The sequence below is a fragment of the Gouania willdenowi genome, chromosome 8 (assembly GCF_900634775.1).
Source record: "Gouania willdenowi chromosome 8, fGouWil2.1, whole genome shotgun sequence".
Classification (NCBI taxonomy): domain Eukaryota; kingdom Metazoa; phylum Chordata; class Actinopteri; order Blenniiformes; family Gobiesocidae; genus Gouania; species Gouania willdenowi.
This window is the reverse complement of record NC_041051.1, coordinates 5,615,094-5,640,168: the sequence shown is the minus strand read 5'-3', so window position 1 is coordinate 5,640,168 and position 25,075 is coordinate 5,615,094. Positions and strand designations below refer to the sequence as shown.

At 38.2% G+C, this 25,075-nt stretch overlaps 1 protein-coding gene across 6 annotated transcripts in view; it reads left to right on the top strand.

Annotated features, from left to right (window-relative positions):
- The window catches only part of LOC114467963 (septin-9-like), a 156,527-nt gene extending 131,452 nt beyond the window's left edge, over positions 1–25,075 (top strand). For 5 of the 6 annotated variants that reach the window (XM_028454522.1, XM_028454518.1, XM_028454521.1 and 2 more), the window contains 9 exons: positions 5,257–5,472; positions 10,396–10,524; positions 11,952–12,033; positions 13,129–13,266; positions 17,084–17,201; positions 18,618–18,713; positions 18,831–18,927; positions 21,031–21,082; positions 23,914–25,075. In XM_028454522.1, the coding sequence (XP_028310323.1) occupies positions 5,257–5,472; positions 10,396–10,524; positions 11,952–12,033; positions 13,129–13,266; positions 17,084–17,201; positions 18,618–18,713; positions 18,831–18,927; positions 21,031–21,082; positions 23,914–24,055 (1,070 nt within the window). In that variant the 3' untranslated portion in view covers positions 24,056–25,075. Of the gene's footprint in view, positions 1–1,752; positions 1,874–5,256; positions 5,473–10,395; positions 10,525–11,951; positions 12,034–13,128; positions 13,267–17,083; positions 17,202–18,617; positions 18,714–18,830; positions 18,928–21,030; positions 21,083–23,913 lie in introns of those variants that run through there. The other variant, XM_028454524.1, reaches the window with a different exon arrangement.

Here is a 25,075-nt window from a genome sequence, read left to right as displayed (position 1 = left end):
GTGTGTGTGTGTGTGTGGCATTATTCACTGTAACTCAAAGGTAGCAACTGGTGTAGGGACGTAAGATCACACATGGGTCACAGACGGACAAGTTTTACACCGTTAAAACAGCTTGGGATCAAATTGACCCCAGAAGAACACTGATGCATCCAATATGTGTTTAGCACATTGGCTACGTTTACATGGGAGATTTAATTCCTTTTTAAAGTAGAATAAAAGTTAATTCTTCTTTAAACTGACCTTGTAAACACTTAATTCCTAATGATAATTTAATTCCAAATTAAACTAAATTAGGTGGCTTGTTTATTCCAATTTTAATTTTGAATTAAATAATTCCTCTTTCTTATAAACACTTACCTTGCTTAATTCCGCTTTAAGTTAATTCTGGTCGTAATGCGCTTGCGCAACTTGTGGCGATGACGCACTGGTGACGACATGATCCAAGATGGGGGCGGTCTGGACTACAGCCGACACTATATAATAGGCAGTGGCTATCCGTACGGTTGCCGTATCAATATACCGACATTCTATCCATACGCAGCGCCCCTTATTGGCCAGTTTATGTCATGTGACTAAGGCTAAACTTAACCGTAAAAATTGTTCCAATATAGGGTTATAACCTAACCCTAAGATGCTACATACGTGTACTTTGGTAAATGTACCAATAGGACCGCGGTTGTCCGTAGGGCAATCGTACGAATAGACACTTTATATTTAAGAGCCTTAAAAGAAATGGTTATAATGACGAGTGGATGGATGGAGGCATAAACATGGACTTATTACGCACACGGATATCGGCAAACGAACGGCTTCATTGGACGGGTGATACTAAGACCTGGAGACGGAGTAAATACATCTCAGTACTGCTGCACAGGCTGTAATATCACCAAGTTTATCATTTTACCTGTTGTTAGAGCTATAATCTTTACATGGGAGCAAATCTTGATTCCTGGTTTTTGTTTTCCTGTTTTTCTGGGCTTTATTTACCGGTGATTAGTTCCTGCTTTCTTATGTTGTGTTCTGTGTTATAGCTGACAATAAAAGGTTCGTTGTGTGTTTTTCCTGATAGACGCAATACGTCACGTTCACTCCCTGTCCAATCAATCTTCCCAACCCACAGACCTAAAGCGGAATTAAATAAAGGCGAATAAACCTGTTTTCCATGTAAACCTCAATTCGGAATTACAATGTCCATGTAAACACAAAGCAGAACACTTTAATTCTGAATGATTTAATTCGGAATAACTAATTACAAATTAAAAAACATCATGTAACCATGGCCACTGAAAAAAATCATGATGATTTTTGGCTTAAACAATTGTTCCCATCAAATTAAGAAAAGTCATAAAATGTGAAGCAAAAAAAAAAGTCAACTATTTTTTGAATGATAAACATTGAATGGGTCAAATTGACCCCAGGATAACAGAAGGGTTACATTTAAAAAACAAACTTTGAAGCACTTTAACAAAAGCCTCTACTTTACGTTAGAGAAAAGTTGACTTGTTGAATTCCCTTAAGGCTCTTTCTCTGGTGTCGATCTCATTTTCTTTGTGCCTTTGAATTGATTTGGAACACCTCAGTTATCTCTGTGTTGGCCTTTAGCTAGTTTCTCTTTTACAGTAAAGCTTGATTAAATGCTTTAGATGAGAAATGAACCCAGCTGGAAGACAGTAGTAGACTGAGATGGAGTGGAGAGGGGGAGGAAAGGGTGAGGCTGAGTGAAAATGACACCAGTACAGCAGAGGTATGGGAATGTGGGAGGTACAGGGGGAGAAGTGTTAGTGGAGGGCAGCCAGTCGCACCAAGCTGCTGACGGACTGTTGGAACTGGATGGGGAAGTGGTGAAGGAAGCCAGGAGAGCTGCTTCCAAAAGGTGGGTCTGCATGACACGCGGTACCAATCTGTTCAGCCATGTTATTTCTTTACATTTTTTCCTTCTATACAATGAATGGACACGAGGCCAGTGTAAAGTGTGCAGACTGTAATCGGTGCAGCCGGGCCTCTGCTTGTTTTATTTTGGCGGGCGAGACACGCGAGCTGGCATGTCTGGATGTCTTCTCTTTTCGAGCTGGAATCCGTTAGCTGTTAAATGACAAAAGCTGACGGTATGTGTTCCTACCAGGGTTGGGGTTAGTTACATTTTTCATTTTCAATAACCCATGTTAAATTACATTTCAATTACGTTTATAGTAGAGATGTAACGATTACTCGTAAGGCAGTTAAAAATCGATTCATAGTTATCACGGTTGATATCTATTTTCTGACAATTGAATCGCAGTGCTTTTTTTATCCGGAAGTGTTGGCGGCGGGCGAAGTCCTCTAATACTTTCTTTCTGGCCGCCTTCTACTCTTAAATATGTTAATAAATGATTCATTACCCCTTTTGCACCGAAAGAATATCTGTAATATTACTTGAATATCTCTGTCTGCTAGCATAGCTTCTCTTCTTCACTGCTAGAATATCCGCATGCCAACCGACCACTGTGTTACCAGCGCCCTCTGCTGGTCCAAACAAATATGACGTAAATCAGTGCAATGACGGTTTTTTTTTTTTTAAAGTCCAATTGTTAAGGCACAAAATACATTTTCAGTTGCACTTTTAAAAGAAAAAGAACTATTATGCAGTTTTGCATTGTTTATTATAGAACCAGAATTTAAATTAAAAGGCTTCATTTTCATTTGTATTATTCCTTTATTTATTTAATTCAAGATTTATTTTTAGTTAAATTGCATTGTTTTGAATAGTTTATCAAGGAATTCTTTTGACAATGAAAAATAAAAGGAAAATAATACAGTACTTTCTAGTTTTTTTCCCAAAAAAAAAATTTGTCTACAGTCCCATTTTGTAAATGAAAAAATCGTGAGAGAATCGTATCGCGAATCGTATCGGGAGTTGAGTGAATCTTTACATCCCTAGTTTATAGTGACCAGAATTTTTTCCAATTATAATTAAATTACATTTATTTTTATCCTCAGTCTGAACCTGAAATAAATAACCTAATAAAAGTTAACCTTCCTCTTGTGTTAGCTTTCTGTTAGCATCTCTTATGATAATGGGTCCTAAATCAGCTGTAAAATACACTATAAATATATATCTATCATCTCTTTCCTATATATTCTTTATCCATGAAAATATAGGTTTTAATATTTTTGGTGTGGACATTGTAAATATCTGTATCATGATTGTATTATTATTATTATTATTAATATTATTATTAATCTTTATTTTTTACTACTGTAATGAGTGTGTATCTGATCCTTATTTTTAACAGTCTTTTACTTAATTATACACTTATTTAACGTTTATTCTTTCTTTTGTCTTTGTTTTCTGAAGTGGCTGTAACAAAAGCAATTTCCCCCTGGGATTAATAAAGGAATTCTGATTCTGACATCTGAGCCTTTTTGCGTCAGTACAGCCCTCAATTATTTTTTAAATGGTAAAATGTGGTAAAGCTTGATATGAAACATATTTTAATAATTAACTACATCTGTGTAGAACTGAACATAAAACTGTAACATGGTTCATTAGTTTTGCGTTAAATTGCAATTGACAGTTTTTATAGAATTTTCATGACAATTACAATTGAATTACAATTATGACAACAGTTTTTAAAAATTACAATGATGATGATGCCGTAATTGTAATTAATTATCAGTTATGCAATTAAAATGATGATTTACCCCAACCCTGGTTCCTACAGGTCAGCTGTGCTATTAAAGGTATGGGAAAGTTTAGGACGCCACCTTTAAATACATGTACTGGAATCAGGTTTTATCCTAAGCAGCAGCCTTTATTATTCCATCATCTATTACCAGGACAGTAACTCTACACTGTGAGAGCTGGGTTATCGGAGGCCTCAGGGGCATTCTGCACCCTCCATGACTTCACACATTGTTAAAAGGCCACACTCCCACTCACTTTTTAAAACATAGAAGTTGAATTTATTCGCTGATCATTTGACACATTTGTTCCACAGAGAAGTAAATCCATCTAATCTTTACTAAAACAAACAGCTGCAAGCTCTTAAACAGTGGAATACCAGTGCTGGGTGTGTTTTTGTACTGGTTTTTGTTGAGTCAGAGGATCAGACTGGCATAAAACAAGCAGCTCACTCTGGAAGATTTTTAGCTGCTTAAGTAACTTCCCAGTGTTGCATGTTTATGATGGTGAATCCAACACAAGGACATTCCATCACCATCAGTTGGACACGTTTTCCAGAAATAGTTTCCACTTGTTACATGGGTGGATGTAAAGTTGATGTAAAATATAATTTATATAACAAAGAGATGTGGAGCTTTAGCGACTTTACATTGCCATTGGTTCCCAAAGTGGGGTACGTGTAATGATGATAATAACTAGTGTTAGAGTTTTGAGCTAACTCTCGTGTTCAGTAGCTGAGATTTCATACAGAGAGACATGTATTAGTCAGAGGTTTTGCTTTGCTGAATCAATCAATCAATTTATTAGAGATGAACAGAAAATAAATGAAGTCATATCAAGTCAATAGAAGAACAGTCAGTCATCTAATTTACAGCTGTGGGCGTCAGGCTCTGCTCACTTCCTGGGCCACGAACGTAGATTTCCTAGCATTTTTATTCCATGTTATCTCATGTTTCTCCTCACTTGGCTGGGACGTGCAGGCTACATGTTTCTTCTTTTGTTATGATACGTAAAGTGATTGTCAGGGTCAAACATGAGCTCATTAAAGATAAAGACATACACCCATTACACAGGTCAAAGCATAGTTTTTCAAAAGTTAAACTTTCTAACAGTATTTGTTTAATTAGAAGATGTTTTACAGTTATTATAGTTAGTTAAAGACAAGACATTTTACTGTTGATTTAAAGCAATACACATTATGTACAAGATTATTAATTTAGTGCTGTTTATTTGTTTTATTTAGGTATATGAACATGATTTGTTTAATGTGTATTAAGTTTAGTATTTTAAATATAATTACTTTTTTGTTAATTATTTAGATTTTGTGCATTTTGGGTCAAACTGACATTTTAGTGTTAATCTAAGTTCCCTAGTGTATTTGTATCTGATTTGTATCATCGCTTACGTACATAGTTGTGTTTTTGTTAGATTTAGATTAAGTTGAAATCAGATGTTCTGAAACTGTTTGTCCTGTGGGGCTTTGAAATAGTTGGTCTGACTGAGAATGGGTTTTATCATTAATTATCATAACATACCATAACCTAATCCTTTTTTGGTTACATTTATCTAAACGTTTTCATGTCTCTCTCTCACAGGGCCAGAGTTGTATTCCAGCTACAGCAGCAGTGCCATGTCTGAGGCAGTGATGGTTCCTGATGCTGTGGTGTCCACGGCTGTGGGAGGTCTGTACGGGGAGAAGACTGGAGGAGGTCCCGTGGTGGACTTTAGCTATGTAGGCATCGATGCTATTCTGGAGCAAATGAGACGGAAGGCCATGAAACAAGGGTTTGAGCTCAACATCATGGTGGTTGGTAAGTAATAATGATGTATAATGTACAGTAATGTTTGTTTTTCGTCTCTTAATAAGAAACTTACGTTTCAACATGCCCTTATACCTTCACTTTAACTTGAAAAAAAATACACCTTTCTTTCGGGGTGTCCCAATCCGATATCAGCCAGAAAATGAATATTGAATTTTATCGGACTGCATCTAAAATCTCTGATATATATTATATTATATACATATATAGTGCCCGCTAGAGGCGAAACACTCAATGGTGATGCAAAAAAATAGCTTATTTCGTAAAAAAATGTGGCTCCAACGGACGCGTTTTATTCCCCCAAGTCCAAATATGTGGTTTGTTTTTGGCTAGAGACTGAATTGCGCCCCCAGGAGGCCGCAGAAGTTTGGTGTTTTCCTGCACCAGGGGTAACCTCGGTCATCCCTACAGCTAGGGATGTATATTGATAAGGATTTAGCGATTCCGATGCCTTATCGATTCGTTTTTTTATCGATTCTCTTATCGATTTTCAAATTGGCTGAAAAACAAGTAGTACATGAGTACAGAAAAGAATACAGCCTGGTAATTTAAAATGAATATCAGGTTCATGAATATAAATCTTAGTTATTCACAGCTGAGAATAAACAATACCTAAATGAACAAAAAAACAATACCTAAATGAGTAAAATGAGTACACAAGTCAAGTGGCTATTGGCTTAAAATAATACATTTACCTCATTATCACACAACGTTGGCCAATATATAAATCCCTTAACTGCTGAAACCAGCAGGCTGCTTTTATTGTGAAATATACAGGTATTCTACTACATCCTGTCACCGAATTAGCTTAACTGAATTGTAGCCTGAGTAACAACACTACACACTAACCACTACAAACATGAACCATCCTAACACTACGTTGTAAAGTGCATATCTAGACATGACGTATGTAGAACTGACGTGCTGAGTCAGGTGCGCTATCATGAACACACACATACCGCGAGCTCTGGCTTTCATTCACATTAACTAACCAAACTACATCAACATGAGTAAACACCAACAATATGACAAACTATATAAGAACTGGGTACTCACGCTTTCATTTACGCACACAGAACTTTCCTCTGACACCTCATTTAATCAGATCCGAGCATTTTTGGATTTTTCCCAAGTTTTTTGAGGCAATTGAGTGTTTTACCTCTAGTCCTGTCTCTACCCAGGGAGGAAAACATATATTCTGACTCAGGCGGACTAGACCGTGGCTCAGGTGGTCGTGGGTCGTCTTCTGATCAAGAGGTTGGGGGTTCGATCCCAGTACCTGACTATGTGTCGAAGTGTCCTTGGGCAAGACACTGAACCCTAAGTTGCTCCCAGTGGTCGACTAGCGCCTTACATGGCAGTCCTGTTCCACTGGTGTGTGAATGTGAGAATGATTGGGTGAATGAGCTGATATGTAAAGCGCTTTGAGACTGCTTCAGTGTGGTGATTAAGCGCTATATAAAATCAAGTCCATTAGTCCATTTACCTTTTTGCTGACACCTTGTTTGGCCCGATCCGAGCATTTTGTGATTATATAATAACCATTGAATAGCAATGGTGGCCATCTTGAAAAATGGCCGCCATATTGAATTTTTGAGTGGCCAATGCCTTTTTCCAAAATAGTGGCCTTTAGAGAGTATCTGTGCCAAATTTCATGCCTTTATACAAAAGTGAGTGATTTTTTTTTTTTTTTTTTTACTAATCTGCTGCACTATAAACTATTAAAAGTAATAGGAATAATTGAGATTTACTTACATCTGATCCAATGTATAATCATCACTCCAATGAAATCCAGTGTCAAAAGAAATGTCTGTCAATCATTGAACTTCTTTTGAACTGATATTATAGTATTATTATGGTTTTTGTCTGCGGCCTCTCCTGCATGCCACCGTGTTTCAGAGTTCATCTTCATGAATCTTTTTAGTTCTCAGTGTTGACCTAAACTAAAGTTGAACCATGAGTTACTTCCCAGTGGGCCCCTTAAAACTTCTCCAACTGTTGACAATGTCAGCGTGTTGTAAAGGAGCCACAGATGATTTCAGCCATAACAGATGGACTGATGGCACAACGGTGCCATAATTCCAGTTTGCCATCATATTTTATTCTTTGACTACATCCCACTGTAGGACAACTGTACTAGTTAGAAAACGCAATGCACTGCTCTGGTTTTATATCATACTTTAAATGTTTTAGATATTGAATTTTGCAAAACAGGCTTGAAGCTAAGTAGTCACTTCAAATTACGTTTTTGTTTCATTGATTCTGGTAGTTTAGTCGTAGTGTTAATGTTTTTGGCAATAATTTAAACAAAAACTTTCATTTGATGACTCTTTATTCCGTGACTAATTTGTGACAAGAACGTAAATTAAAGAAGAACTGACAACAAAAAATACAAATAAATCTTTGTTCGTTATAAACTGTAAGTCATTTATTCAAATATACAGAAAAAACAACTTATCACTGGCAAAAATGATGGAATCACCAGGCTTGGAGGATGTTCATTCAGTTATTTCATTTTGTAGAAAATAAGTCATTCACAGACATGCCACTAAACTAAAGTCATTTAAAAATGGCAATGTTCTGACTTTAAGAAACAATAGAAGAAATCAGGAAAAAAAAAATGATGGTAGTCAATAACAATTGCTTTCTTAGATCAAGCAGATATAAATAAATACAAATATAAGTAATGGAATCAATCTGTAATTTTCCATTTCCAAAACTAACACCTGCATCAGATTAAATGTGCTCATTAGTCTGCAGTTAAAATGGAGAGCTGTTGCACAAAGCAGATTAACATGAATTATAGCTCCAACACCAGATATGTCAGTTGAAACAAAGGAGAGGATTATCAAACGTCTTAAAGAAGGTAAATCATCGCGGAACGTTGATAAGGTTTTGTTGTTCACAGTCAGCTCTGTCTAAAATCTGGATCAAGTACAAAGTGGGAAGGTTGTAAAAGGCAAGCGTACTGGTAGACCAAAGAAGACATCACAGGTCAAGAAGGAAAACTTAAAGCAATATGTGTTGAAAACAGAAAATGCACTGCAAAACAAATGAGGAACAAATGGGCAGAAACTGGAGTCAACGTCTGTGACTGAACTGTAAGAAAGCGTTTAAAGGGAATGGGATTGACATACAGAAAAGCTGAACCAAAGCCATCATTAACACCTAAACAGAAAAGAACAAGCTTACAAAGGGCTAAGGAAAAGCATGGATGAAAGTCATATTCAGTGAAGAATCATGAATCTGCATTGGGCGAGGTGATTTGGTGGCGTTCCAATAAGAGTTATGAAGATGACTGCCTGAAGAAAACATGTAAATGTCCACATTGATGATATGGGGCTGCATGTCAGGTAAAGGTACAGGGGAGATGGCAGTCATTACATCTTCAATAAATGCACAAGTTTATGTTGACATTTTGGACACTTTTCTTGATCCCTCAATTGAAAGGATGTTTGGGGATGATGACATAATTTATCAAGATGATAATCCATCTTGCCATAGTGTAAAAACCTTGAAAACTTTCCTTGAAGAAAGACACATAAGGTCATGGCCTGTAAATATCTCAATCCAATTGAAAACCTGTGGTGGAAATTGAAGAAAATGGTCCATGACAAGGCTCCATCCTGCAAAGCTGATCTGGCAACAGCAATCAAAGGAAGTTGGAGCAGGATTGATGAAGAGTTCTCAGAGACTGCAAGCTGCAAGCCAGAGGTGATGCAATAAAGTACTAATGGTGCGTTGTAGTGGTTTTTGTCCTTGTCTGTTTTTCATGATTCCATATTTTTTCCTCAGAATTAAGTGATTCCATATTTTTTTCCGTCTGCTTGATCTAAGAAAGCAATTGTTATTGAAAATCAACCATGTTTGAAATCCAGTCGTTCCTCGTGAGGGTATCGCACTGTTGAAGCAGTGCCACGATCCAGTTTACCTCAAACTCTCACACTGCGCATGCGCGAACACAGTAGGACCGCTGTAGAATTAACGGATTGTACTGCCCACGTCTTCCCAGACAATTCCTTGTCCACACCATCACTGCTTTTTCTTTTTTGAAGCTTCTCCGGAAAGAATGGCACAAATTGCCGAGGCAACGCATTTCTTTTTGTTATCTCAAGTGTTTATCCGGGTCCTTTTGTTTTAATAGCGACGCTTTATAGTTCTTCTAATTTTATACGTTACATTGCCATATGTAAGACCCCGACGTGTGTACAGTGTGAGCAGTCAGATCGCGTCAGATTGTCGGTACCTATAGTGTGACAATATTAATCGTTAGTTGCACACATTACGACTCTGCAGTTGAGTCGCACAATTTGAGCTGAAGCTGAGTACGATGATTGAAAAAATCGCAGTGTCTGCCTGCCTTAAGTTGAGGAAACTGGACTTAAAGACGTTTCATCTCATCCAAACAGATTCTTCTACAGTTCTAAAGTCCAGGATTTCTACTTTGTTCCAATAGATTCAACATTTCTAGTTTTCTCTTCTCTAGCTACGGAGGATTTCATCAGCACTGAACTTTAAACGTGTTTATTTATCCATTCCTTTTTCTGATTTAATTAAAGAATGGAAAGTTGCCGCAAAGTTGACTTATGTTGCCATTGTGTCCATGTTTTGCTGTTTACTAACACATCATCACTGCTGTTTAGGTTCTTTGTTGTATTGGTTTGAAACTGCAGTCCTCAAGTTACAAGTGTCACCGTAGAACAGATGATGATATATTTGGTCAAATAATGTGTTGTCCCCTTGCCACAAAGTTTTTCTGAATGTGTTTAGTTTAAAGGAAAAGTGCAGCTTGCCTGAGGGTTTTATACCACCGCTGACAGCTATCACCTCCCTTTGTTTGGGTTTATTTTGACATTATGGGGTAAACTGTTGGTTTTGTTCTCATCGGCTGCATGTCTGTGGTTTTGCTTGCAGGACAGAGTGGACTTGGCAAGTCGACGCTGATGAACACGCTGTTCAAGTCAAAAGTCAGCCGTAAATCAGTGTTGGCTACGGCTCAGGAAAAGATCCCCAAAACTATTGAAATCAAGTCCATCAGTCATGGTACGGCCATTTAATCTCCCCTGTTGGCTAACCTTTCACTGTTTTGTGTCTGTTTGTGTATCAATGCTTTTCTGAATTATCAGTATTCACCTAAATCATAATGTTGTACCCTACCACTGAAATGTGAAAGGATGGGCTGAATCCTTTAAAATATGTTTATTCATTTTCACGTCAACTTTTCACAAATTGGTAAAAACAGCATCTTTATTCTCATCCAGGAGTGAACTGACAAAAATGCAGCCGTGGCATTTTGTGTTTAGACCATCCTTCCATACTATCATAGTCATATTCCTTCATAACAGTTAACAAATAAAGCACGTAGTTCAACGACTAAAACTAACAGCTAAAGCAATTAATCTTTATTCAACGGACAGGGCCGTTTCTAGCTTTGTGGGGGCCCAATGTTGTTTGGGGGCCTCTATTGCAATACCTGGGGTCCGTGACCTCCCCAAGGGGGAGCCATAGATCTTGGGGGGTGGCAAGGCTTTGTATGCATTGAGGCAACCTAAATACATGTGCCAATATATACTAAAACCATGATAAAGGCATAATTTGTCAGTAATGCTCAACATGTGGCTCTTTGTGTTAAATTTAATTAGTATTCCCCCAGACAACCATAAGAGGAGTAAACCTTTTAAACCGTTTTGACTTTGAAAAAGGGCAAAAATGGGACAAAGTTTTTAGCTACATTTTGTCTCTTTTTGCAATTTTTTTTCGACACTTCACTTCCGATAAATTCTTTTTGTTCCACATTTTTGCCGTTTTTCGCTATTGTTGGCCGCATTTTGCTCATTTAAGCTACCTTTTACCATTACTCTTTTGCCCCAGTTTGATCACTTTTCACTCTTTTCTTACCACCTTTTTGCCAGTTTTTGACCATTTCATGCCACTTGTAACTCAGTTTGTGTCATTTTTTTTTTTCACTTTAATCATCGCCCATCACGGTCCTTATCACCATCAGTTTTTGAGGCTGAGTCGGCCCCTCCTCGCTTGTCTCCTGACCCAGCAGCAGCAGCAGCACTGGCAGCGTTGTCAGTGTGTTAGTGACTTGATCTTTTTGGCGTGCTGACCCGGGAGTTTTTTCCCCCTATCCATTTTTTCCTGAAGTTTGCAAACACTTTGCACATCCTGCCCATGAGGCCCCACCCCCAGCCTGGCTCATGTAGTGATTGACAGCCAGGCTGTCTGAGCCTGTCAGTCCATGATTGATTGACAATGATAAATAATGGACCAATAATGTGTCAATGGCCACTGTTAGCCAATGATGAGTGGCTAGCAGTGGCCACTGGAGGGAATTTAGAAAATGAAGAAACTTGCACGGCACCACATCAGCCGTCTGATGGGTCATGTCTTAATAATCATAAAAAAACCGTGTTCTCATCCCGTCATTATATTGATGCACCACCTTAATGTGATCTTTGATGCAGATATTGAGGAGAAGGGAGTGAGAATGAAACTGACCGTCATTGACACACCGGGATTTGGAGATCAGATCAACAATGAGAACTGGTTTGTTACAGTTTTTTTTGTAGTTTTAAAATGTTAATGTGAGTGAATGTGTATTTATGTTCATATCTGATGTGCAGGTTTGACACAATACTGTAACCAGGGTAAATTACATCTTCAATTATCCATGTTCAGTTACAACTCGGTTACGTTTACGTTGACCAGCATTTTTTTTTTTTTTTTCCCCTGAAAGTCAAATACAAATACATTATCAATTACTAAAGTTAATATACAATTAATCACAATTACTGAGCCTGAAATAAATGACCCAATAAAATGCAATTTTCTTCTTGTGTTAGCTTTCTGTTAGCATCCCTTTTGATTACGGGTCAGTTTTGACCCATATTTTAAGTCAGCTGTAAAATACACTCAAATATCATCTGTCATCAAATTTGTTTCTCATCTCTTGGTTGCCTTGTTAGGCTTCCTAATCAATGAAAATATTGATATTAATATTCTTGTTAAAATTACAATTTTAATTGACCCTAACCCTGACTGTAGCTATACTGTTACCTACAGTAACGTTTACATTCCCAAACTACTGATAATACATACAAAAAGGTTCTCCTAAAAAGTCAAACTAATACTGTCCCTGTTAACTTTTCCTATTAAAGCCACTGGTTTCCTATTTTTATTTTACCTTGTGATCAAAAACTTGCTAGTAAATCAACAGATATATTTTCACTGGTTGTTAAAACATATTCACACAAATACATTGAAAAACAGAAAGTGCTGAAACATGCTTAAAGTCTAAATTCTTTTTCATGTCTTAAACTGAATTTGTTTAGGGCATGAGTGTTAACGCTGGAAAAAGATTTAGCAGATTTGTAAGATTTGGATTTAAATCAGATCAGACACAAACAACGACTCATTGTTCCTGTGAAATAAAAGAAATATTTGGAAGTGACATCAGCGCTCCCACAATGTTCCCTTCTCCATCTTATTTTTTTGGAATTCTTACTTTTCCTCTTCCCTTTCTTTGCATATCTTTGTGATTCTTTGTTTCTGAGGTCCTTCCTCTTCCTTCTGTTGCCGTCATCTACCTCTCATTCTTCCTCCATGACAAATCCTCATATTCTCTATATTCCTGTGACCCAGCTGGCAGCCCATCATGAAGTTCATTAACGACCAGTACGAGGCGTACCTGCAGGAAGAAATCAACATCAACAGAAAAAAACGCATCCCAGATTCCAGAGTTCACTGCTGCATATACTTCATCCCCCCGACAGGACACTGGTGAGGAAATGTATTGAAAGGTTGAGAGCAGCAGAGACGACCAGACTTTCAGATGCTTTTCTTTGTTTAAAAATTACACAAACATATTGGCCTTCATTTACCACCTGTTCGTACGTTTAGATCTGAGCCACTAAATTATCATAAGCTTTGGTATTAATGAATTCTGACGTCTGAGCTCATGTACCCTAATCTGAGTGTGTGGATTTGTGGTGCAGCAGCAAAATGTGACTGAAAAGAATTATTAAACAAGCCTCAGCTGTCATTTAAGAATATGCAGACACACATTCAGAACAGATCTAAGTTGATTATTAAAACAAATTAAACTAAATAAAATGAATTTTCAAAAAGCCCACGTTTTTATTGATACTACTTTTTTGGCTTTCACGGAATACCGTATAACCTTACTAATTAATTCTACAACTAAGCAGGAGTGTGTGGTTCCCCCAGCGGCACACACACACACACGCACACACACACGCTGCGCTTTTATGCTCCGTCTTTAAGAATGAGGTCCTATTTCCTTCATACAGCACATCACTGGGGGCTGTAGGGAGGAAATAGGATTCAGTATTCTACAGTATTTGATCAGTAATGTGATGAATTATAGGTGAAATTGGGTGAAAACATAATAAACAGTCATTTAGTTAAAAGCGTTTTGATCATTAATTTCTTTTAATGTGATATTTATTCCCTAAAGCGTGCAAATTGAGGCCGGTATAAACGTCATATCTGCGTGTGTCTCAAGGATCTCTGTTGTGAAGTTGTTCTCAGCACACACAGGGGGGCAGACGTCACCTGCTCAGTAGCTGATCCGCTTCCACAGAGTGTTTAAATGAGCTCCAGTTCTCACACGTTCAAAAAGCTCATCCTTGTTTTGCTCCACCTCAGATGTGAGGATGCCAATTATCATCTTGGAAATATTTTTTCTTGTTTGACCTTGGTGGGCGGGGCCTCAGAAACAGGAAAGCGCAACAAGTTAATGACTATTTAATTCAGCCGATGCCATGATCGTTTGTACGCTGGGATTGGTCAGATACCAATATTTCATGAATTACACGTTGATTCATGTCATATGACCAAATGTGAACTCAAATTTACACCTGTTTCCACCCAAGGTTGATAATTGAGGGCCCTTGTGTTTTTGAAAAAGCCCATTTATGCTAATGACTTTAGTGAAAGGTTTTAAAGGAGAAGAACGAACGTTACATACATAACTACGGTTCTATGAATTGCGGATGACCACCAGAGGTGGTGCTTTAGCCCTAGATATCTACGTTTCACATGCGCACTGGTCGAGCACCTATACCAACAAAGTCACCTGTGACCCCCTGGAGTCTATTAGTTCCGGTGTCACCAATGGATCTTTTCCTCAGGAATCTTCTTGTGTAACCACAGTGATTCCGAGTGACTGAACACTCTGGTGGTCATCCGGAATTCATTGAACCGTAGTTACGTAACTTGTCTTTTATTTCATCCCTACTGACCGTCAGAGGCGATGCTTTAGCACTGGATGAACAATGTCAACAGTGCCATGAGGAATCCAGACACCACCTCACACAATACAGTAGATGCTGAGGGGTTGATGGCCAAGACCGCTCCCAGAGGAGGAGGTGTAGCCACGTTGACCCTGTAGAATTTGGTAAAGGTACTGGGTGAGGTCCATGAGGCTGCAGCACAAACCAACAGAGAAGCCCATGAGGTAGATACACTCCTCGTTGAGTGACATCTCATCCTGGATGGTGGAGGAAGAGCACTGGCCGTGTAGGCATGCGTAATATGTCCACCACCCAGTGGGATAGCCTCTGTTTTGACAGGGCCCTGCCCTGCCTAGGACCGTAGTAGCAGACAAATAGCTGCTCGCATCTGCGTATGCTCGATATAGCGTTAATGTAAGCCCACCAGGGCATGTCTGCTGAAAATTGACAAAACTTAAACCAGTTGTACGATACCGTATTATGGCGTCCTATCCAGCCTCTTGGAGGGCGAACACAGGCTCGCAGCTCCAACCTGTAAGGTCGTGGGGCTGCCAACACCACGGCTCATTCTGGAGTTTTCCTCTCCATGATCTTCACAGGACTAACGTCCAAGTGACCATTCATGCGCAAGAATGTACATGAGTTGTAGAAATCCACTGCTAAAGCACCGCCTCTGCCGGTCAGTAGGGATCTATCGATTTCATGTTCTGGATGGTCTGCTACCATCAAGCTCTGAAGCAGCTCCAAGTCCACTGTCTAATACTGTACAGTCAAACACATCTGGCTCTGATCACAGGGTCTTCCCTCACTGTGCTCTGTAAGTCCAGAGCGCGGGGGGGGGGGGGGGGGGGGGGGAGGTACAGGCAGAGTAGTGTCTAAGTGATGGATTTACAGAACAACTCGTAGCCTCATTTTTTAGTAACTCTAACCTAGTGAAGCCTCCAGTCTTGAGGGGGATGAGGAGTCCAAGCAGCTGTGGATGGTCTTTCTCCTCCGAGGACACACACACACACACACACACATACACACACACACACACTGCTGCATCTCTGTTGATCTTCACAGAGGTGCTGGTGTAAAATTGCCTCGTCTCCAAGCAGCCACATTTGTTCTTGATCCTACACACAGGCCAGGACGGACGGACCAGACGGTTTTTGGGACTTTGTTTGTTCAACTGTACTGATTAAATTGCACAAGACTGTCTCTGTCTTACCAAGTTGTCTAAAGCACGTGTCAAACACAAGGTCCCGGGGCCAAATCCGGCCCTTTAGAGCAGTGTTTCTCAAACTTTTTTGCTCAAGTACCCCCTTTCTCTTATTTTTAAATTTAAGTATCTCTTTTGTCCAACTGAATTCATGTTGGGTGTGGGATACATATGTATGTGTATATACGTATATATGCATATGTGTGTATCCATGAAATGAAGAGTCCGTCCTTAAGACTGCTCTACTGTAAAGTGTCTTGAGATACCATTGGTTATGATTTGGCGCTATACAAATAAAAGATTGATTGAGATTGAACTTCAACATTTTACTCAGAATTATATGAAAAAAACCACTATAGAGCATAATGATGGAATAAATGAGGGATAACACACGTTAAAGAATCTAATTTTGGAACTAAGTTGAATTAAACCGTATTTAGAGCCTCTTGAATTAATTTGTCTATAGTTTTTTTTTTATTTCTGGTCAGCTCCCACCTGATGTGGTATTGAAGAGGAGTTACTGCGCATGTACAACTTTTAACGAGAGTGGATGGACACAGATTAGTGCACCCTAGAGCGGAAACATCAGACACAGAAGAACAAAAACACTTTACTCATCATCATGGTCTATATAATGTATTCTGATTATCTAAATACAGATCTAAATTTGTTTTGTAGTATTTTTAATTTATTATTAATTTTTATTTATTTTTTTATGTCTTGCTCAAACTAACGTGGTGAGTGGTGGGGCGGTGCCCTTAGCGCCCTCTATTGGCCAGCCTCCACTGCTCTGTAATATTTGCAGAAGCTTCTATTTTCTGCCTATATCACATGAGTGCAGTCACAAATTGTCAAATAAATACTCAATATTTCTCAAATATGGTAATTTCTTACTAACAATCCCACAATATTCCCCTCAATTACACAACAATTTGTCTCAAAATCAAGATATTTTGAAGTGAAGAACCTGCAGGCACTGTAATCTTTCATTTATTGTTTGTATCATTTATACGTGGAAGTGAAAACTTTGGCGCAATAAAGTTCAAATTGCTCTTTTCCTCCGACTTAAAATCAGCGGCCCACTGGTTTGACGCCCCTGTTCTAAAGCCTCCTGTCTGTTCTTTCTCCTACTCTTCAGTCTTCGGCCTCTTGACGTTGAGTTTATGAGGCGTCTCAGTAAGGTGGTCAACATAGTGCCTGTCATCGCCAAAGCAGACACACTCACACTGGAGGAGAGGGACTTCTTCAAAAAGAAGGTGACACCCTCTTCAAATTACACTCTCTCTTCTCAATCCCACTTCTGCAGAACAGGATTAGGGCCAATTTTGATGGAGAAAATAATATTGGGAAAATAGAGAATAAAGTTGAAATCTTGAGATTGAAGTAGATATTTTGAAAAATAAAGCCAAAACACAATATTGTGATGAAAATTGTTTGCTATTAAAGTCAAATCTACGGAAGCTCCATTCACCATATCCGACAACAGTCTCCATCTAAACTGGACCTAATCTGTTTCCGTAGCTCTTTTCAAAGTCCTTAAAGGGGACGGGACGGGGACGGGACTTAGATAAGCAAACTGCTTCTCTCGTCTCCTTTTTTGGCATGTACAAAGAAAAAAAAAAAAGTGAATATAACCATGTCGGAAATAAACTGAAGAAACAAAAACAATAAATATCTATTATCCATTTTCACTTTTTAGTATTTGTTTTATTTTTAATGTTCATTTTATGTTTGCCTTAATTTTTTCTTTCTGTTTTGCTTCCTCTTTGTGTCTTAGCTGCTTATAACGTGTATTTCCCCACTGTGGGATAAAATAAAGGAAATTTAATCTCAAGAGATTACAACGCTGTGTTTATGAGCTAAAAGAGAAATAATCTTTGTTATTAAAACCAACTTTGAAGTATAGTTTAACGCAGGGGTTCTAACTGGTCTCACCTTGGGACCCACATTTTGCCATGGTGGTTAAATCGCGACCCACTTTTTTATGAAACTCAAAAATAGCTGTTGGAAAAAAAAAACATACATAAATGTATATTTATTTTTATTTCTATAAATCTTTATATTTTCCTGTGCAACGTGCATTTCACAGCATGGCTGTCAAAACAAAAGTTTCTTTCAAAATAAAAGACCAGTCCAACATGAGGCGTTAAGTATTTATTTTTAACCAGCTGTCTGCGACCCACCCAGTACAGGTTTGCAACCAACTTTTGGGTCCCGACCCACCAGTTGAGAATCGCAGATTTCAACATTATTCTTGATTTGCCCAAATTTATTTTCTACATCAAAAATGGCTCTAATCTGCTTCCGTACACTTTCTTATGTCAAATGCAATTTTATTTCTTTTGAATTCTTATTTATTTTTTGGAGATGTAGAAGCTGCACTTTACTGATGATTAGAAAGAAAGAAACAGTTGAGTCTAAGTAAAAAAGATTAATTGAAACATTTTGGGTAAAGGTTAGAAGCCATTTCCTAAGTAAAAGAATGAAAATCACTACTTTTGGTGTAATTGTCCTTTATTTTGTGTATGCTTGTTTTTAAGTGAGCTTTTCACAAACACATTTTTCTGCCTGTACATTAATCCATCCTTTAATGCTTTGTGCAGAATGTGTTAGAGCTCATTATTCATTAAAAACAATGCTAAATCAACACTTATTGGCCTTGTTTTCATCAGATCAGGGAAGAGCTTCGAGCCAATGGGATCGACGTTTACCCACAGAAGGAGTTTGACGAAGACGCAGACGACAGGATGATTAATGAAAAGATCAGGGTATTAAACTTAACAAACAGCAGTTTATTTAGCTTTTTATATTGTTTTTTTTTTTAATTTTTTTTTTTTAATACTGATCTAACACCACTCTCTGTTGTTTGTTCATGTGCGGAGCAGGAAATGAACCCTTTTGCTGTGGTGGGCAGTGATCAGGAGTATCAGGTTAATGGCAGGAGGCTGCTGGGAAGGAAAACCAAGTGGGGAACCATTGAAGGTATTAAGAAGCGCTTTTTATGTTTTTGCAGTTGTTACGACTCTGTCTCAGTCAGTTTGGACAGCAAGAATGTGTCCTTTTTAGAAGCAGAGACAAAACCCTGAAGAAGTGTCAACCGATATGTGTTGTTTTATTTCTCAATGTGGAGAAATCTATAAATAATAAATATTGAATAGTTTGTTGAGTTTAGGACACGTGTCAAACTCATAGCCCGGGAGCCATTTCTGGCCCTTTGGAGCATCTAATTCGGCCTGCAGGAGAAAGTAAAAATGACAGAGAAAACATGAATCATTGTGTAAATGAAACTCAACAATATTTGCAGGGGCTCACAGTACACAATTGTAGTCATTTTTAATGTTAAAGGTCCAGTATTATGCTATTTTTCACCCATCTCCATTTGTTCTAAGAACCCCAAAAACATCGTATTTGAGGTTTATGTTTTTCAAACTTGCCTGTTTTCCAGAATTTTAGCCTCAGAAAAGTCACTTTAATGACGCTTCTAAAAACACGCTGTTTTGGGGCCTTTATGCATATGCATGAGTGGGCGTGTCTGTAGATGCTGACTACACACAACAACTGATCACTATAGTGATTTTCTTTTGCTATCCACACACTCCTGTTATTGTTTTCAGCCAAAAAACTGCACATTACAGTAAAACACATGGATATCTAAGCAGCTATTGTGATTGTGAGTCAGACAAAAGCTGCTCCACAGTGTGTGTTTATCACATCAGCTGTTTCAAACACTCACTGGAGCTGCTATGTTGTGTTCTTCTCCTCCTCTCCACTACTGATTACAGGAATAGTCTATTCAACCACTGGGTTGCATTGGGTCACAAACACGTCAGATCATGTCAAAGGCGATACGAGGTGGTATAACAGATACTAAAAATGGAACTGATTGTAACTGCACCCTGGGTGCTACACCGTTGCTGCCTTCTGCTCCTTAGTGAGGGGTTAAATGCAGAGAACACATTGTGTGTATGTAGCTTTACATATATGACAATAAATTATAATATATATTCTATATTAAACCACAGTGTTTGTTTTAGCTGTGAGATAGTTTGACAGTTAAGAGCTCGTATTGTTATAGGGTAGAAGGAGCCAGGATCGTCATGAGCAAGAGTTTCGGCCATGTGACGTCATATGGCGAGAAAAATCCAACTTGCCAGTTTGAAGCTGAATTTTTACAGAATGTGGAATAACAAGAGGAGGAGGAAACTGAACTTTTTCAACGTTGTTCCTCTGAATGAGGCTAAAGGAATATATATCACTGTAGCAAAACCATCATAGTTATTTTTTCATAATACTGCCCCTTTAAACTGTTAAAAATTCTTACAAAATCATTCACATTTCCTCAAATTATTACAATATATTTCTCTTAATTAATAGAAATTGGTCACAAAATGTAGGAAATTTAAAGTGAAGATCCTGTTGGTACTAATATTTGTGACATTGCGTTAATATTATAAATTTTGTACATATTTAGTATTCTATGTCTACAAGCACAAACCAGGGCACAATATTGTGTAAATTACTGGTTTTGGCCACATGAGCTCAAACTGCTTCGTATTTGGCCCCTGAACTGAAAGAAGTTTGGTTTCATGCTTTAGTAGTGGATGACATCAGTCAGCCTGTGCTGTTGTGCTGCATTGATGTCACTTGTTTTTGTTTTTGTTGGGTTCAGCTTCTAATGCCTAATTATGTTTCCCACTGCAGACACAACCCTTAGCAAAAAGTTAGTATACTTGAAGTTCATTTTATTAAGTATCTTTGAGTATAGCAAGTATACTATGGACCATATACTAATTTATCACTTCTTTGGACTAAATTGGAACATTTTAAGTTTATAAAAGTATACTTTAAGTATACTTTATAAGGTCATTTAAAGTTTACAAAAGTACACTTTTAGGTATACTGCCTCAGTTTTAGTACACAATAGTATACTTGTAGTACAAGTATACTTATTTTGTGTGTGTGTGTACAGTAGTTCCTTTTGTATCACTGCTGCCCCCTAGTGAAATATTCAGGGTTCTCACTTAAATGTTAAAAACTGCAGCCATCAAATAATGACTCATGTATAATGTGTTTTCTTTTCTGTAGTGGAAAACATTGCTCACTGTGAGTTTGCCTATTTAAGGGATCTTCTCATCAGGTGAGTGAATACGTTTTTTCATCATGTTTTACTGTATTATGCATTTCATTTGAACTAGATTTATATTTGAAAACGTTTAAGTATACATTATATACAGTTGTTTGATATTGCATGTGAGATGTGTTAATTTGAAAAAGATTAATACTTTTTTTAAATTTAAAAATGAATTTGAATCAGCTTTTTTTTTCTTTTTTTTTTTACCAATTGCCATACATTCCAGGCAACCCCATATGGGTTCACGACCTCAATGTTGAAAAACACAGCTACGGTATAGGCACTTTATTCTGTACTTATTAAATATAAATGGTTTAGTAATAAACCATCCACTGAGTATTTAAATGAAATTTTTAAGATCTTAATTAGAGATGGGTCGATATTATCTGCCCACCGATAATATTGGATGATATTTGCCATAAAATGTGATGTCATTCGACTTCAGTACTGGTTTTTCCACAGATAGTGAATAAACTACATATGTTATTGTTTGTGACATGTTAAAGTCTAAGTACACCCCCAGGTGTTTGCTCACCTGCCACTAAAGGGAAATTAACAAAATGCCTTGACTGTGGGCGTGGCGTATAGTAGTTAAGACACGCCCAGTCAACAGTGACGGTTAGTGATGTCACTAATCTAATCTCAGCCAATAGAAAAATTAAATTGTAATAGCAGCCTTCAACCCATAGAGGGCAGTCACTCTGACATTTTACCAATAAAACACTACATTTAAATACTTAGACTAAAATGTGAAAAGTGGGACTAGGATCAATAAACTACATTACTTCATCCCTAATCATATACAGTATGTATTCAGCAGAAAAAAGTGGTTTTAGGATGAACTTCAGGTGCGTTCTTAACACTGAACGCGAATTCGGCAACGACGATTGCCCGTGATCATTATCTTGCTTTTTGGTTGCTCCATTGCTCTAGTGACGTGACAACAGGGGAATAATATGAATAGTGTGTGTGTGTAGAGCGGGAGGCAGCCATGTGTTTACAGTACTTATCATAGACGGCACCACTTGTACTTACGGTTTAAATGATCCACTTATGGTGTTACTAAAGGATAAGTTTACTCAAAATATACTTAGAATTTAAATGAGCATAGGGCAGGATGTATAAATCAGACTCCATAGTGACACCACGGTGGTTAGTGTAACTGCAGCCATCAGCCAAGCCGACGCGGGAACGCACATCTAATGTTTGTTTATCACCCGAGCTGATACTGTGGATAGAGGATGGATACCCGACCGAACCCTGACGGGACCCAACGGCACCAGACGAGTCGTGTACGGACAGATATTTAGAACTGGTGGTTGGGTGACTGCCCACAGTCTGAAGTGAGTGCAGTAGCATCCACAGCTGATGTAGCACTGAATAATGCACAGTGAGAGCTGTGATTTACAGGGAAAAGAGAATGGAACAGAGAACAATTTAAAAAGATATACATCATTGAAACATTCCTTTCACTGCACAATAACATGGATTATCTTTATCTTTGATAAATGGATTATGTAAATAGATCCGATGGGTCTCTTGTTTGTGTTTCACTTTGGCTTATTACCCGTGCGCTGATCTGATGTTGACAATAACAGTTGTTAATAAAATCGGTGCTTAACACTAAAACAAACATAAATATGTAATTTCTTTGAGGAAAAAAAATGAGGTTTTCACTGACGGGTCAGACTCGGATGAGAAAATGCGTCCCGATCCACACTCTAACTGTGACACGGTTATTTAATTACTCGCCGTTCATGTGACTGTTTACTGCAAGACCTGTGCACATGCCTCTGTGTACATCTGTGGAACCAAACAGTAGTTTAGTCCACTGTGCTTGTCTTCTTTCAGTCTCCAAGCCGTCGTCTCATTTCTTTTTTTATTTCTGGGTTATTGGGACGCCTCTCCATGCCATCGAGAACGTGCATCAGTGTCATTTGACGATGCCATCTGTGGAACCGTACAGTTGTTCATACCCATAACAGCAGTACAAAATGTATCACACAATCTGTTCAAGGCAATAGGTAGAAATGTGTGTGGACTCATTCTGTTTGGTTTAGAGCGCTCCATCACCCATTAGCAATAAAAAAAACTTAAAATGAATGTTTATTTTTTTCTCAACTCCTGCCCTATGCTCATTTAAAGGCTTATTCAAGGAGTATGCCACTTTAATTTTGGCCTTAGTAAATTGAAGAAGTGTGAAGCCCCCCCGCTGCAGCTAGACGGCTACAGCGTCCTACAGACTGTGACAAATGGTTGAGTAATGTAGGGAAAAACTCATTGCTGATTGGATGACATGACAAAGTCTCACTCTGAAAAGTTCCACTTTTCAACCTTGAGTGACTTACAGCGAGTCAGGACGTGATATAAAGTTGCTGGAATCGCACGAGTTGCGTCACTTGAAGGGAGGTCACTTGACATTGCGTCATTTACATTGATTCTGAAGGTAATAGTCGTCAGAGTCGCTGAAGTCGCGTTTCAGTGTGAACACGCCTTTGCACTTTAAAAACGAATGTTTTTTACTACTAGAGTAAAATGAAAATTCTTATTTTGCACAGATATTTATTAGTTGAAAACATTCAGTGAGGTTATTACATGGAGATATGGCATGTGACCTAAAATTAAGTTGTGAGGATGGGGTCTATGTATAGATAAGTTCATATCAGAAATTGGAAATTTAGTATCGGACCATATCGTATATCTTCAAAAAGCAAATTTTGAACATCCCTAATGTAAATACAACAGAATCTTTGCGTAATAATTTCAGCAAGATTATTTTTGTCTTCTTTTCTTGAAACCATAACATATTAAAGGATCTTTGTGTGTGTGTGTTTTAGGACCCACATGCAGAACATTAAGGACATCACCAGCAGCATCCACTATGAAATGTATCGCGTCCGACGCCTCAACGAGAACAACACCATGGTAGCTCATACCAACGGTCTCCCAGAGCATCACCTCACTGTGCACGAGATGTAGACGCACCACCACAGGCTCTCAGACTGTATTCTCCCCCCAGTCCTCCCACTGCTCCCACTGCTCCAGCTCTCAGAGGTCTGAGAACCACCTGGGGGTCCTCCTGAGGGACCACCAGAACACAATCTAACCTTTAACTAAAGTAACGAGAAGCTGGTGACTTCAATAAGCGCTGCAGCTTTAATTTCCACTTAGCGTTTAGTCGTTTGGTGCCAAACATTCAGTAATGATCCCTCTGTGTGTTCATTTAATGACATTGTTACTGTCCTCCACCTTTACTTCCTTCAATCTCATTTCCATTTGTGAATGACTAAGGCACATGCACATTTTAAAGCCCCACACGTGTGAGGGAGGTGTGTGTGTTAGGGTAGAGGGAGGGTCAACACTAACACGGGACACACTCAAACGCATTCAGCTTTAAAACCAAAATAAAATAGCACAACTTTTTTTTTTTTTTTTTAATGTGGTCTCTGTTCTGTCTTTGTTTGGCTTTAACTCTTCAGTGTCGGTGCCTTTTTTCACACTTTATTACTACAAGTGTCCTTGTGTATTAATAGAAATATCTTAAGCGTGATTTAAGATGAATTTGTATTTATGCACGATATAATATGCAGATGTTTGTCACTGGTTGTGGTGCAGTTATATGCAGACAGACCCACCCACACACACTCACATTGTTGGGCCCTCCATTGTGCCTTATTTATTGGAGAATGCTTTGCTGTTGTTTATTGGCTGAAACTGGAAAGGAAGCAGGTGTGTTAGTACCAGGTTGACATTAATAAAATATTTTTAAAGTCGCTTTTTAAAAAAATCTTTTATCCCAAATAAATCTTTCCCCCTGACCAGACCTGTTTATTGCTGTGTTTTCCATAATGTGCTGAGGAACCATATATAATTGCCTAAAACTGTCACCGTCTTACTCTGTTTTGTATATCCGTCTGTGATCTGGTCCATTTTTGTACTTATTGATAACAAATGTGCATTTTATCATATTTTAAAAGAAATAAAATTTGAAGTTTTAAA